Source organism: Mustela putorius, unplaced genomic scaffold (assembly GCF_011764305.1).
Source record: "Mustela putorius furo isolate JIRA1106 unplaced genomic scaffold, ASM1176430v1.1 tig00003836_pilon_pilon_pilon, whole genome shotgun sequence".
NCBI lineage: Eukaryota > Metazoa > Chordata > Mammalia > Carnivora > Mustelidae > Mustela > Mustela putorius.
The window spans coordinates 32,647,577-32,663,727 of NW_025421989.1; the positions used below are offsets into that span (position 1 = coordinate 32,647,577).

The following is a 16,151-nucleotide window of genomic DNA, read 5'->3' on the forward strand; positions in this document are numbered from 1 at the left end:
TCATGGCGAGGGTCAGAAGAGGTTAGCATAGGATTACTGTTCGATATTCTGCATTTCAAATTTTGGTCTTACCAAATTTTCCCTGCCAAAAGGTACTCAGGTGCTATTGGCAATTCATTTGGTGTATAACATATTTGGAGAAAGCCTACTATGTACTAAGAATAGAGTAGTTGGAGGATTCTGTGCTGAATAATGTAAATTTGGCCCCTTCTCTCTGGGAGTTTACTATCTAGCTGGTAGAGAATTATACAACTTCTACTTAAAAGTGTGACGATCAGTCCATCTATTACTGGTTAAAGATGTAGTCTCAAGCTGGACTGCTGGGGTTTGGAGTCTACCCCCATATTTAATAGCTTCATGATGTAGAGCATTTCTTTCTTTCTTTTTGTTTTTTTTAAACTACTTTGTACCTTGGTTTCTTCATCCCTAAATGGGGATAATAACAGAACAGACCTCCAAATGGTTTTGTGAAGATTATATGAGTGTAAATGTACTTAGCTGTAATAGCTAGCACATAAGTGCCATTTGAAGTTGTTGCAGTACCTATCATTGTCTTTAGGGAAATTTAGGGGTTAGAGAAGTTAGAAAGGTAGAAAGATCACATTTGAATGTCTGGGTCAGGTACACTTTGATGAAAAGAGGGAAGGAGACAATTTCCTTGATCCAGTAATGCATATAAAACTTGCTAATTGCAAGCATTAGTAAAGAAGTGGAATTCTGCACACCTTCTTAGTTCTATCTCGGTTCCAATTATCCATTGCTGCAAAACAAATCATCTTAAAACTTACTAGCTGAAGACAACCATTTATTATAGGCCCTCATGGCTCTATGTGTAGATTCCGCTTAGCTGGATGTAACTCACTTAGAGCCTCTCGTTTGACTGGAGTCAGATGTTGGCTAAGGCTAGAGTTTTCAGAAAGCCCTATTGGGAGGGATATCAAGATGTTGCACTCACAAAGCTGGCAGTTAATGTTTGGCTGTTGACATGGAACATAACTAAGTCTATTGACTAGAGCATCTATAAGTCATCCATGTGGCTCAAGCTTCTAACAGAATGGCAATGGGGTCCAGGGAAAAGGGTTTCCCCAAAGTGAGCATTCCAGGGCCTCAGGTGGAAGCTGTAAGGCTTCTGAGACCTGGCTACAGGTTTTATGTCCCAGAAGACCACTTCCATCACATTCCACTGGTCACACAGAACCGGACCAGATTCAGTGTGGAATGTCACTGCACAGGGGCAGGAATACCAGGAGGTGAGGATCCATGGGGGCCATCTTGTAGACTGGCTACTGATACCAGGAATTCATACACTGGAGGTGAAGTCAGAGCCACAAGCTGTAACTCAGACCCTATCAACTAGCTAATCACTCTAGGACTCAACTTTCTCATTTGTAAGTTGAAAGGACTATAATAGATGACCACTACTATCCCTTGTGACTCTATGATTTTCTATCACTAAGTATCTTTTTGTCTTAATGCCCTTTTGTTTTTAGCCCATTTACTCATACTCATCTTCATTTCATGAAGATGTTGTTTATATTTTTAGATGCCATTTGTAAAAGCCTACAAAATTTTGTAAAAGCAATGAATAATTGGGTTCAAATATGTTCTTTATGGAGAACTTCAAGGCACCTAATTTAGGTATGCAGCCTTATTATCTTACTAAAATTAAAAATTGTATCAGATTGGAAGGGGAGATGAACCATGAGAGACTATGGACTCTGAAAAACAATCTGAGGGTTTTGAAGGGGTGGGTGGGTGGGAGGTTGGGGTACCAGGTGGTGGGTATTATAGAGGGCTTGGATTGCATGGAGCACTGGGTGTGGTGCATAAACAATGGATTCTGTTACGCTGAAAAGAAATAAATAAATAAAATTGTATCAGATAAATGGTAGATAAATTGGCAGTTGATCTTAAATTTTTGTAATAATAGTCTTAAACTCCAGTGTGCATGCCTATATCATTGATTCTCAGAATTTTGAGTTCCAGTGTTAGAGTTTTGCTGTTTATATTTTAAGTTTAAACTAACAAAATCAACATTTATCGGAAACATAAACAGGACTAGGAATAGCTTGAAGTACTATACATGATATAGAACATAGCACTAAGTAACTATCTGCCAAAAATACCATTTTCACAGACAGTAATACTTTCACAATTTGACAATGAATTCATTACGTGGAAGTGGGATACCTCTGGAACTTGTTTCTCTTTATTCTGCCAGCTCAGTTTCCCACCTTTTTGCCCCAAGTTTCCCAAGGGTTGATTCACTTGTTTGGATGCATGAGGCAGCCTGTGGATTTTCTATAACAAAGAAATCCACTTTGTGCTCAACTTCTTGCAGTTTTATGGGCAGAAAACTACAGGTGCTCCTTTGAGGTCTGGTTATAATGTTCATCAGAAAAAATTTTCCCTTTATTGATGTCATAGCCTCAGAGCTGGAAACAATGAAAAGTTGGGTTATTTCCGGAATGCTTCTCTTAGGCCAGACAGACACCGTTATCATCACCTTCTTGTTTCCACTCTCCTGCTCGGTACACCACACTCTACACTCTCTACACAGAGACCTTCTTTACTTCTCAGAATTTCAGTGTCCCACATCACACGTACTGGGATTGTTTTAGATTCTGCCAAGAAATTTCTCTCTCTCTCTTTTTTTTTTAAGATTTTGTTTATTTATTTGACAGACAGAGATCACAAGTAGGCAAAGAGACAGGCGGTGGGGGGGGAGGGGAAGCAGGCTCCCCGCTGAGCAGAGAGCCCAACACGGGGCTCGATCCCAGGACCCTGAGATCATGACCTGAGACAATGGCAGAGGCACCATTCAGGTGCCCCGCCATGAAACTTTTCTAAGGTTGTCCCTATCTCCTTAGAATCTTATTTTGTAAGAAAGTTATTTACAAATTTTGCTGTTATTGCTTTCAAAGAAAACCTGTGTTACAGTATTTATTTTGTTCAAACCAAATAAACTTTAGTTCAGTTTAGTAAATGGGTGAGATTTTTGTAGGCCTGCCAATTAGTAAACCAACTTCCCTAATATGGTTGAATTTGGAATGCCTGCAACACTTACCTACTTTCCTACTCCTAAGCTGGCATGTGAAATTAAGAGCTAAAGTATAAATCTTTCAGGGTTTTAGACATTTTATTAAGAGATAAATAGCCTGCCTTTGCCTTCTGAACCATTTACATAAAGGTACTTCATATAAAGAAGAACGCACCTTAATGAGCTACCCCACCAATGTTCACACTCAGGCACATGCATATATTAATCCCACTAAAGTATACTTTCAAGTCCCTGCCACCAGTTTCAAATTTCATTTTAGATATTAAACTGTATTTTAGATACTCATCAGTCCTTGGTGATGACTAAGATTGATTTCTTTAACATTTTATGCATTTATTTGAAAGACAGCACAAGCCAGACAGAGAGAGAGAATCATCAAGCAGAATCCCCACTGGGCAGAGAGCCTGGTGTGGGGTTCAATCTCATGAGATCATGTCCTCATCCAAAAACCAAGAGTTGGATGCTTAACTGACTGATCACCCAGGCACCCCAACTACAATTTATTATTTAGAAACTAATACATATATGTTTCTTTACCTAAAAAGGACCACAACAGATGGAACACTTGACTACCAAAATTTATTAGCTCCAGAGACAATGTCAACTTTAGGGAAGAGGATGGATGACTTATCCAACCCACACCCAAATTTGACAGAACTAAGTTCATCTTGATTATTGCCCTCAGGCTATTTAGAGTAAGCTAAGCCATCTGTAATGTTTAAAATCCTACAAGCATATTCTACCATCCATTAGTTCCATTTTTATGATCAAAGAAATTTAAACGCAATGCTGTAAACTTGAGAAGGGCAATTATAAAATGAAATTCACATGTGGCAGGGAAACTCAAGAATTTAATGTCTAATATTTTATTGTGCTTGAGTAAAATCATCTAATTTAGTTCAAAACTCCATTCTTTGTGAAAGAACATTATCAACAATAAATAAAAGCAGTAGTTTAAATTTCAACGTGACTTTTTTACATGTAAATCTTGTGTTTAAGTGGTCTCATTTTCACAGAGACAATAGAAGATGAGAAACAAGCATTGAACTCAAAGGCCTGAATTACACTCTAAGAACTGCCATACTGGCTAACTGATTCTGGGCAAGTTCACCTCTCTGAGTTTTTGTTTTGTCACTTACAAACTGAGAGAGCATTGGACTAGTATATTAGTTAGGACGTAAGTTATCTCTTTCCCTCAAGTAGATGTCTGAGCATAAGCATCCCAGGGTAGTGTGGTAACTTCAGGTAACAGGGCCCCAGATTCCTCCCATCTTGCTAGTCCCTTTGTAGGGTGTTGTCATCCCCTACATGGTCCAAGATGGCTCGCCACTACCACTTCTGCACTCCACCAAGCAGATAAAGGGAATAAAAAGGGGAGGAAACCTATTACTTCAGCTCACATCCCATTGGTCAGAACGTAGTTACCGGCCCAATTAGCCGCAAGGGATACATGGCATACAACTGTTTTTTTTTTTTTTTTGTATTGGGTGACCCTGTGCTCAGCTAAATACGAGAATTTCTATGAAGTAGAAAGAAGAGATAGCAAAAAATACTGGGGACAATGGGCAGTGTTTATCACAATGAGATAGCCTTTGAAGTCTCACGTAAGGCTACACTTCTTAGGTTCTAAGTTGTGATTTTTGCTTTCACATATAGTGTTTGGATTTGTAAATTCTGCTCTTAGGAGATGGTTTATGAACTAATTAAAAAATAAAGATATGCGCCCTTTTACGAAGATGGCGCTGAAAGCTAAGAAGGAAGCCCCTGCCCCTCCCAAAGCCAAAGCCAAAGCAAAGGCTTTGAAAGCCAAGAAAGCGGTGCTGAAAGGCGTCCACAGTCACAAAAAAAAGAAGATCCACACATCACCTAAGTTCCGACGACCCAAGACTCTGCGTCTCCGAAGGCAACCCAAATACCCTCGAAAGAGCACCCCCAGGAGAAACAAGCTTGACCACTATGCCATCATCAAGTTCCCCCTGACTACTGAGTCAGCCATGAAGAAAATAGAAGACAACAACACACTTGTGTTCATTGTAGATGTCAAGGCCAACAAGCACCAGATCAAACAGGCTGTGAAGAAGCTCTATGACATGGATGTAGCCAAGGTCAACACCTTAATCAGTCCTGATGGAGAGAAGAAGGCATATGTTCGGCTGGCCCCTGACTATGATGCTTTGGATGTTGCCAACAAAATTGGGATCATCTAAACTGAGTCCAGCTGGCTAAATCTAAATACAGTTTTTTCATGATAAAAAAAAATAAAAAAATAAAGATATGAACTAACAGATGAGAAGTGGTATTTTATATGAATATAAGCAGACTTCCCACTGGTATAGTTTGAGAAGACATGCCAGGCTTTCCCTCCAATGGTCACTAATGTGTACACTGAGCTATGTGGATTTGCCGGTATTTAAATATTTTGATAGACAAAAGAGGAATTCCATATGATTCAAACTTAATATATTCATATACTTCATATAGAAGGAGTATGCCAAACATCTAAGGATAATTATAAAATAGCATTGCCAATCATCAGAATTAAATAATTATGACTATTTCAAGAAAAATGAAAAACTGGGTTCTTCACAGTATAGTTAACCCCTGAACAACATGGCTTTAAACGGCATGGATATGCTTATACATGGATTTTTTTTCGATAAATATATTGGATAAGTTTATGGAGATTTGTGACAATTTGAATAAAAATCTCTCAGACAAACCATGTAGCAGGGACATATAAAAATTATTTAGAAGTTATGCATATCATGAATTTATAATATATATACAATTTTATCATTTACTTTCATATATACAAAGCTATTATAAAAAGTTAACATTTATTGAAACTTACACACACATAGGGACCATGCATGGCACCATTTGCAGTTGAGAGAAATGGAAACAAACATAAAGTTGTAGTATCAATCGTAACCACAAAAAATTAACCATAGTAAATGTGTACTACGGTAATAGTTTCATAGCCACCTCCTGTTGCTACTGCTGTGAACTCAATTGTTGTGAGCTTGAACTTAAACTTAAAACACAATACAGTGCTAACCAGATCCACGTGAGCAGTTCATCTCTCCAGTAAACTGTGTACCACAGCAAGAAGTGATCTCTTGTGTTTCTCATGTATTTTTCATTGTGTTGTGTGTAATACCTCCAACCTTGAATAATACCATGTGATGCTGGAAGTGCTCCCAAGAAGCACAGAAAAGCCATGACATCACAAGAAAAAGTTGAATTGCTCGATATGTACTGTTGATTGAGGTCTGCTCCTGCAGGTACCCACCATTTCAAGATAAATGCATCCAGTATAAAGATTATTGTGAAAATAGAAAAGGAAATTCATGAAGCCATGACTGCAGCAATGCTAGCACGTATGAAAACCTTGCATTATTGCAAAATATCTTTTTATCTTGTATTATAGGCGTGACTTTCATGTAGGTACAGGGTTGCTATAAGAAAGGCATACCTATAGATTCTAATATGATTTGAGAAAAAGCAAATCATTATATGACATTTATTCATATTTGACAACTTAAAGCAAAAGGAAGGTGAAGGATTTAAAGCTGGAGAATTTAATGCTAGTGAAGGATGGTTTGATAATTTTAGAAAGAGCTTTGGCTTAAAAAAAAAATGTCAAGATAAGGGGAGATGCAGCTTCTGCTGACAAAGAGGCATAAGATGAATTCCCAGACACCTCTAAGAAAATCACTGAGGAGAAAGGATATCTGACTGAACAGGTTTTTAAGCAGATGAAACTGCTCTATTCTGAGAAAAAAAAATGCCACAAAGGACGTTTATTAGGAAGGAAAAGAAATGAGCACCAGGATTTAAGGAAGGAAGGGATAATTCAACTACTGTTTTGTGCAAATGAATTTAGGTTTATGATCAGGACTGTCTTTATTTACAAAGCTGCTAATCCCAAGACTTGAAGGGAAAGATAAACACTGGCTGCTAGTTTTCTAGTTGTACAAGAAGACCTGGACAATGAGAAGCCTTTTGCTGGATCGGTTCCACTGATGCTTGCCCCTGAAGTTCTTTTAATATTGGGCAGTGCTCCTGGCTACCCAGAACCCCATGAGTTCAACATCAATGGGGTCAAAGTGATCTCCTTGTCCCCAAACACAATGTCTCTAATTCAACCTCTAGATGAGGGTCACAAGGACACTAGAGGCTCATTACATATATATTCTATAGGAGGGATTGTCAATGCTATGGAAAAGAACCCCAATAGAACACATCATGAAAGCCATTAAGCCCAGAACAATATATTCCTGCTGGAGAAAACTGTGTCCAGATGTATTCCTTGACTTCCCAGGATTGCTACAGAGCCAGTCAGGGAAATCCTGAAAGAGACTGTGGCTATGGGGGAAAAAAAAGGTGGGGGAAAAGGGTTTCAAGGTATAGATCTTGGACAAATCCAAGACCTAATCGACATCACACCAGAGGGACGAACAGAAGATGACCAGATGGAGATGAGTGCTTCCTAACCAGTGCCAGACGATGAGAAAGAAAATGTAGAGGTAGTGGTGCCAGAAAACAAATGGATATTAGACAGCCTGGCACAAGGGTTTCAATTATTCAAGACTGCTCTTGACTTCTTCTACAACACAGACCCTTCTAGATGTCAGCACAGAATGAACAAACCTTTTAGAATCTGTAAAAGGAAGAAAGTGAGTTTTACTCACGCCCAGGTTAAGACAGCTGCCCAAGATACACAATCTTCACAAAGAAGAGAGCGCTTTGGGGAAGGCATATCCGATGTAGGGTTATTTACTTTTTTTACATAAAAAGTTACAAATCATCATGACAAAAGACATTGCAGAAAGTTATAGACTAAGCTTTTAGTGTGAGCAGGTCTGTATGTCACTATCATGGGAACCAGCGAGGTCTTACTTATTTTTACAAGTTTGGGATGTTCTTTTTTAGGTCATTTGACGACAAAGCAGATGTACAATGTTGTGCTTGGGGCAGAAAGAGATCCCATGCACTGAGGTTTTGCCTAGTCATTCTGACCATGGTAAATGTTAAAGCATAGCTTCCCTAAGAGCCCATGAGCAGGGCCAATAAATATTAAAAGTTGAAAATTTCCTTTATTTTATCCAATGATACAGACACTGGTTTTGTAAAGCGAAATGACTAAAGAGTGAATGAAGGATTGGTACCATACAGGAACATTTTAAGAGAAATCAAAAAAGTCATACGGGGCGCCTGGGTGGCTCAGTGGGTTAAGCCTCTGCCTATGGCTCAGGTCGTGATCCCAGGGGCCTGGGATGGAGCCTCACATTGCATCGGTCTCTCTGCTCAGTGGGCAGCCTGCTTCCCCCTCTCTCTCTGCCTGCCTCTCTGCCTACTTGTGATCTCTCTCTGTCAAATAAATAAATAAAATCTTTTAAAAAATCAGACGGAAATTACAATGTATTTCTGGAAAGTTACACCCAGGGGGCCTGTTGCGCATTCCTTCCCTTCTGCCTCCTCCATCTCTGCCACCCCTGAGACAGCAAGACCAACCCCTCCTCTTCCTCTTCCTCCTCAGCCCACTCAACACGGAGAGACAAGGATGAAGACCTTTATGATGATCTGCTGGTACTTAACAAATAGTAAATAATTTTCATGCTGTACAGTTAATGAATGTACCTGTTGTGTAGATGTGTGTCTTCTTGTGAAAATCTAATAACTGTATGCCAAGAAATAGATGAGATTTTTTTTTGTCATCATCATTGCTTAAGTATCCATCATGTAGAACATCGTGTGCAAATCTTGGAAGTGGATAACCTATCCTTTCATAGGCGTAAGATGAGTGGTATTTAATATAAAAATAATAATGTGTATGTTTTTCATTTTCTAACTTTGCTTTTGAAGACTTCTATTACCATACAGTAGGCATCCCCTCATAATTGGAGAAACTGTGTATCAGCCTATCATCACAGGTAGTTTTTTTTTAATGTAATGATGTTTCCAACATTTTATTATGAATATTATTATAATACTGTATGCCATAAAATTTTATAATGATTCATTCATTAGTGTATAGGCTAGGCTACTGTGAAGCAATCCATATCAATTTTGCTAGGCTACCATAAAGCAATTGTTTTGCTGCTTCATTATCAATATATGTATGTGTTATACCCATAAGTATTTCTTTTTCACATTATCTTTTCATGTTTGATGTCCAGTACTAATAATATGAATAGCATCTACAGTGTTTTGTATCATATAAGACAATGCTGATGCAAGTACTGACAAAAAAATGATTCATCTTGTAACAGACAACATAATCTTATGGTATGGATAAATACATATAGTACCAGAAATATATTTTCTCTTTTTTTTGGAAGATTTTATTTATTTATTTGACAGAGAGATCACAAGTAGGCAGAGAGACAGGCAGAGGGGGAGGGGGAAGCAGGCTCCCCGCTGAGCAGAGAGCCTGATGTGGGGCTCCATCCCAGGACCCTGGGATCATGACCTGAGCCGAAGGCAGCCACCCAGGTGCCCCAGGAAACATATTTTCTCTCACAATTTTCTTAACATTTTTTCTCTAGCTTACTTGAAGAATATAATATATAAAATGTATAACATACAAAATATGTGTTAATCGACTATTTATATTTTCAGCACGGTTTCTGGTCAACAGTAGGCTATCAGCAGTTAAGTTTTTGCAGAGTCCAAAGTTATACATGGATTTTTAACTATGCAGAGGGTTAGTGCTCCTAACTTCCATGTTGTTCAAGGGTCAGCTGTGTTTTGTTTTGTTGTTGTTTTTTTTTTCACAAACACATGACGTTAAGTAACACTTTTTATATAGCTCTTGTATACTTGGGCTGGAAATATGAAACTCTTAAGAACCAGTTTTCCCAGGGACGCCTGGGTGGCGCAGTTGGTTGGACGACTGCCTTCAGCTCAGGTCATGATCCCGGAGTCCTGGGATCGAGTCCCACATCAGGCTCCCAGCTCCATGGGGAGTCTGCTTCTCCCTCTGACCTTCTCCTTGCTCATGCTCTCTCTCACTGTCTGTCTCTCAAATAAATAAATAAAATCTTTAAAAAAAAAAAAAAAAAAAGAACCAGTTTTCCCAGAATATATTTTTTTTTTAAAAGATTTTATTTATTTATTTGACAGACAGAGATCACAAGTAGGCAGAGAGGCAGGCAGAGAGAGAGAGGAGGAAGCAGGCTCTCTGCTGAGCAGAGAGCCCGATGCGGGACTCGATCCCAGGACCCTGAGATCATGACCTGAGCCGAAGGCAGCGGCTTAACCCACTGAGCCACCCAGGCGCCCCTTCCCAGAATATATTTATGACTGGACCAGTATTGCAAGATACTCTCTTTCTAAGATAAATAAATAAAATCTTTAAAAAATACGTTTACAAAGGGGACCTACAAATTACTCCTTTTTTTTCCTTTTGACATAGAAAATATTAAAAAAAAAAAAAACTTGAGCAGGCGCTTCATTACTTCCATATTTACTGGTATGAACTCTGAAATTGTATTTCTCCAATCAGAAGAAGAAAGCATAGCTCATGACCTTTTGCAGACTACTGTGCATCGTTCTTTAGAGCTGTTTCTCATGTAACTGCCAATTTACATGAAACAGTCTCTTGGCAATAATCACTCATCCAGATGCACTCTTTCTAAGACAGCAAAGTTTTCATCTTTGAAAGGGATCAGTTTGCCTTTCCACTTATAAATACAAAAATTTAAAAGTACATTTAAGGATGCTATGGTATTATTTAACAAAGAGTTCTCAGTTTTAGAGATACATACTGAAATATTTATGGGTAAAAAAAGATAACATCTTATAGTTTCTTCAAAATAAGAGAGGAAGGGGAGAAATATTGTTATGAATTAATAATTGTTGAAGGTGGAAGACAGGAACAAGGGAATTTATGGTAAGATTCTATTTTTATATACAATTGAAATTGACCATAGCCAAAAGACAATTCATACCCCCCACAGCGCATATAGCTGGAACAAAGCATATTATTTCATACAAGGATAATGTTATCACAAAGTATTACAAAAGCAAATTTAGTTGTTTATATTTATTGTTAAGCTTAGTATATGGTACTATTTAAGGGTCATAAATTTTATTTATAATAAGCACAATAACCTAAGAATAAAATCTAGTTAGTTCTCCCTAACATTTATACTCTTATAAGAAATGAGTTTCTAGTATTTACACTATTTTTATAGTATATTCCAGAACTTTCCCTGGTAACTTTTTCAATATTTATACACCACCATTGTTGGATCACTGAATCTTGAGAAAATTTTTCTACTCCTGACAGAAACAACAATGCATAAATCTTTTATTGCATGCAAAAACTACCTTAGAGATTTGAAGAAAATGGGAAAGTGTGTACTTTTGTTTTTATGTATAAGAAACATATGGTTATGCTTTGGGGGGTAATTGTTGATTGACAATATGAGAAGTGACTTAAATGTAACTTCCAAAGTTATTGGAAGTTATTCCAAACAATTCCCTTTGGCAATTAAGACTTCAAAAGCAAATGAGAGGTAAGTATTTGATTTCCCACTTAAAAATGTAATTTTACTGGGGCACCTGGGTGGCTCAGTGGGTTAAAGCCTCTGCCTTCGGCTCGGGTCGTGATCTCAGGGTTCTGGGATCAAGCCCCACATCGGGCTCTCTGCTCCATGGGGAGCCTGCTTCCTCCTCTCTCTCTGCCTGCCTCTCTGCCTACTTGTGATCTCTGTCAAATAAATAAATAAAATAATTTTTTTAAAGTAACTTTACAAGTTATTACCTTAAATAACAAATGTAGGGACACCTGGGTGGCTCAGTCGGTTAAGCCTCTGCCTTCAGCTCAGGTCATGATCCCAGGGTCCTGGGATCCACTCCCACACTGGGCTCCTTGCTCATCAGGGAGCCTGTTTCTCTCTCTCCCTCTGCCACTGCCCCCTGCTTGTGTGCTCAGTCTCTCTCTCTCTCTCTCTCTCTCTCTCTGCCTGCCACTTTACCTGCTTGTGCTCTCTCTCTCTCTGACAAATAAAATTAAATTAAAAAAATTTTTTAAAATGTAGTATGTAGATCGCAGCCACTTAAACCATTTCCCAGTTTTACAAAGCAACCATTTTATTCAGCACCATTGACTAAAGAGGTTAGCATTGAATTTGGAAACATGATTTGAAACGTGTCTCCTCATGGAAGAGTCTTGGAAGTATATTTTATTTCTAAACTGTAAACAAATTTAAAGGATCCAACTGATAAAATGTGAACGTGACTTCAGACCCTAAGCAGCTTTTCTGCCATGTAAAGATATATTCTCTTCTCAGAGACAGTATAGCTCAGGGTCCTCAATCACCATCACCACCGTTTTCTCCCTCGCTTTGTCTCCCCCAGCAGAGGTGGTCATGTGACATTTTCCTGCACAACCCCAACCCAGAAATTTGAATTCTATGGTGCAATTAGATGGTCATAATTGAAGAGAATCAGGGCAGTTAATACAATGGGTTTGGTATATGATCCAATAATGTGACTTACTTCCAGCATGCATGCCCACAGACTCATAGCTAGCTACTTTCACACATGCCCTTTATTATCTCATTCTCTACACACTGTCTATAGCCTTTTATCATACTTGCAAAAAGGTCTATACTATTAATCACTTTCTTCAGGACACAGCAACATAACATGAAATACCACACACTATCTAACAAGTATTCCAGATGATATTAATGGTACCAAATTGAAGTTTGACACTATTTGGTACTTTTCTCTCTTTGTTGACATTAAAAGCCCAGTCACGCCTGAAACCTCCGTTACTTATCTTAGTAATCTCCACCCATGAGTTCATCTAATACTTTATTAAAGTATTAAAGTATTCCCGCCCAGAAAACATGTCCTTCACATTTACTGTCTACTAGGTAAAGTATGCATTGCTGCCTTTAATTGGAACTAAACTATCTTTTCCAAGTTCCAAAGGGTGACTCTTCACTCCAGAATTTGAAAAACAAACAAGGCCTAAATTAATTTTCTCTGTATTCACTCAGATTTTATAAGCTTCAATCTTGCACTCATATTAGGATCTGTCTTTGAAGACTGAAGAGTTCTTACTTAGAAAATCTACTCAGTAGAGTTCTCCAGCCCCTCAATTATACAAATTGCTGTTACTGAAGACGTTTCTAGTCCTGCTAATGTCCTACTTGAAGTCTGTGATCAAAACTGAACAAGGAAATATATGTGGGGGAAAAAAAGTCAGTGTGTACAAATTCACTCTGCACCCAGCTGCAGCCCCGGGGGGGGGGGTGCTTTTTCTGTATTCTATAGAAACATCCCCAAGGGGTGTGATCACCTTAACCCATCAAGGGCGATGCAACCTTGTGGGGACGCGGGGAGAAGAAGAAACATAAATCACTGTGGATTTCTGTTGGGTGCTATGACGTGTAGAAGCTTACATTTTGAGAGAGATACTGCCTTGATCAGACCGACATCAAGTCTAAAGCATATGATTTCATTTATTAGTCAAATGGCTGGTTGACTTGTTCAATCATTCATTTTTTAAAATCCAGTATTTATTGAGCTGCTACTGTGTGTTGTGACCTGCATATTGTTGAAACAATGGTGACCCTACCTTCATGGCATTTATGGTATAGGTAGTTATATATGTCTTTCTCTTTCTGAAAAAAAATGTAATTGGCTAGCACTCATGTATATGTGAGGGTTGTATGTTAGAGGGATGTTAAAAATGCATAACCAAATAATGAGGAAGAGGCAGAGTGGGAACAAGCTTACTTAGGGTTAGTAGCCGAAGTATCCAGGTATTGCGAAACATCATACCCAGAAAAGTTTTAGCTGTAAGAACACTCATGAGGACCAAATAGTCACTTTTCTTTGAGTCCATACTCCTCATTTTACTGTGTTTAATGACTCCTTTTACACTAAAACAAGATTCATATCCATTCCCTAGCCACACACAGAGAATAAAGAGTAATGTTTGTCTTACCTATATAAGAAGGCCCATAATAAGGAAAATTTCCTAGTAATGAATAAGGTTTTGTCTCAGGGTTCCCTCAAGTTTACCACTGAAACAAAGATTGGACTGCAAGTAGTTTGTTTTGGAGATAACACCAAAACACATAATAAGGGAATGGGGAAGTAAGGCAGGGAAGGGAAAGAATCCAATAGAATAAGTTCATGGGCAGGTTACCACTGTAGATGAATGGGACTCAATCCCAATGAGGAGTCTCAGAGATACTATGAACCATGCACCTCAGAATTATGCCTTCCATGAGAAAGAACCTGGAGTATTTATGCACCAACTACTGTTCCTCCTTGTATGAGGGTAGTTCCTATTGGGCCTTAACTCTCTAGCCTTTCTGATCTGCCATCCATGAACTGAGCTCACTCCTGGGGACAGAGAAAACTCTCTGGCAGAGAACACAGGAAATATCTTCAGGTGACCCCAGGGTACGCATATGGGCAGTTGCCAGCAACAGATTTTTAAATAAATTTGTATTTTCTTAATCATAAGAGTATTTACATACTTATGAAAACAGAAGTCCATTGTAAGCCATTATTCAGCCCTCAGACAAAGCTCTTCCAAGGTCTACAACTCAAAGATTAGGACTATTGTCCTATATAACTTAAGAAACAATAAAATAGAAATATTTCTCTTCTCAAAATATCATAAAGAAAAAAATCATACTGCATACTTATTTCCTTAGCGGATAATCCTATTCCTTCAGTCATTTTTTTGCAAGCAAACTCTGCCTTAGAGGATGTAAAATAAGATGCGACACCTTCATGTAGGGTAGCCCTTACCAACAAGATTTTTGGTATTCAACTTTCTCTTATAGTGATTCTTCCACACTCCTCCTTGGGTCAAACTGACCATTACATTAAGTAGTAAGAGGTCAACAGAGTCATTCCTAGTCTAGAACTTTCCATAAGAAAGTCACAGTCTCTGGCCACACGTGACAGAGGAAGCATTTGAATTCCTTCTAGAATAAAAAGTACAACTGGGTTATTAGGTGTTTGAACCACATGCGCTCAATCATAAAATAACTGTCAGGAGAGTATTAAGGACCAGTAATGATTCCCCCATGGTTCTTTGAGCTCATTTCTGCAAGAATTGAGTTTGAGTCTATTGGGGGCTAGAAAATGCTGAAAGCAGACTATAACTTTTCTTTTCTTTCTTTTTTTTTTTTTTTAGCTTTATCACCCACTTCTCACTCCTAGACTAAAAAATGGCAGTGGGCACTCAGAAGCCACATTTGAAGTGTTAGTTTACTTAATCCAAGCAGTAGGTATACCCGTTAGGCAATTATTTGAGACCTATTATGTGTCCTAAACCATTTAGAGGGGGAAGAGGGAAGGAAATACTGTCAAGACCACACAAAATTACATTCGTCTTGAAAATCAGCATACACAAATAGCAATGGTTATTAGTTGAATTGACCAAGGAAAAAGAGGTTGGGAAAGAGGGGCTGAATAATTTTCTAGAAAACTAGTTTGAGTTCTACAAGGAAAAGAAATCTAAGTATCTTTTCTATCCTGACAATGAAATATTGATCTTTCCAAATGAAGGATGGAAGACCTTCATATGTGGAAATGCCACCCATAAAACAGAAGCACAATATTGAAATCAAGAATAACAAAAAAGGGGGTGCCTGTGTGGCTCAGTGGGCTAAAGCCTCTGCCTTCGGCTCAGGTCATGATCCCAGCGTCCTGGGATGGAGCCCTGCATCAGGCTCTCTGCTCGGCAGGAGGCCTGCTTCTCCCTCTCCCACTTCCCCTGCCTGTGTTCCCTCTCTCTCTCTGTGTGTGTCTGTCTCTGTCAAATAAATAAAATAAAATCTTTAAAAAAAAAAAGTGTGATGTTCTAACCAGCACATGAGAGGAGAGTCTGCAAAACCTAATTACCCTAGTGTAATCCATGACTAGAGGCTTGGCAGCCCACTGAGGAAAAGCATTGTTCATTCTCAAACTACAGTCCTTCATTATTTTTAAAACTTTAAACTAATTTTCTAGTAGAAAGTGAGCAAGGAAATACTATTCCATGGAGCTGAATAAGAGAAAACTGGTCTTGCCAAAGGTTAGGACAGTCCCAAGAAAGCTGGGG

The 16,151-nt window shown here is 38.5% G+C and overlaps 1 protein-coding gene and 1 non-coding gene across 2 annotated transcripts; both read left to right on the plus strand.

The window, feature by feature from the left end:
* Window positions 1–4,797: 4,797 nt before the first annotated feature.
* Window positions 4,798–5,268, plus strand: LOC106006057 (60S ribosomal protein L23a-like). Its single transcript, XM_045089225.1, has one exon. The coding sequence runs from the start codon at window positions 4,798–4,800 to the stop codon at window positions 5,266–5,268; it is 471 nt and encodes a 156-aa protein (XP_044945160.1).
* An 8,026-nt stretch (window positions 5,269–13,294) lies between these two features.
* LOC123394748 lies at window positions 13,295–13,424 on the plus strand. Its single transcript, XR_006609510.1, has one exon. It is a non-coding gene; the product is annotated as a small nucleolar RNA SNORA77 (small nucleolar RNA).
* The last annotated feature ends 2,727 nt before the right edge of the window (window positions 13,425–16,151 follow it).

Bases quoted from the DNA above. Each gene is read 5' to 3' on its own strand.
- LOC106006057 (XM_045089225.1), top strand. From the start codon at position 4,798: ATGGCGCTGAAAGCTAAGAAGGAAGCCCCTGCCCCTCCCAAAGCCAAA.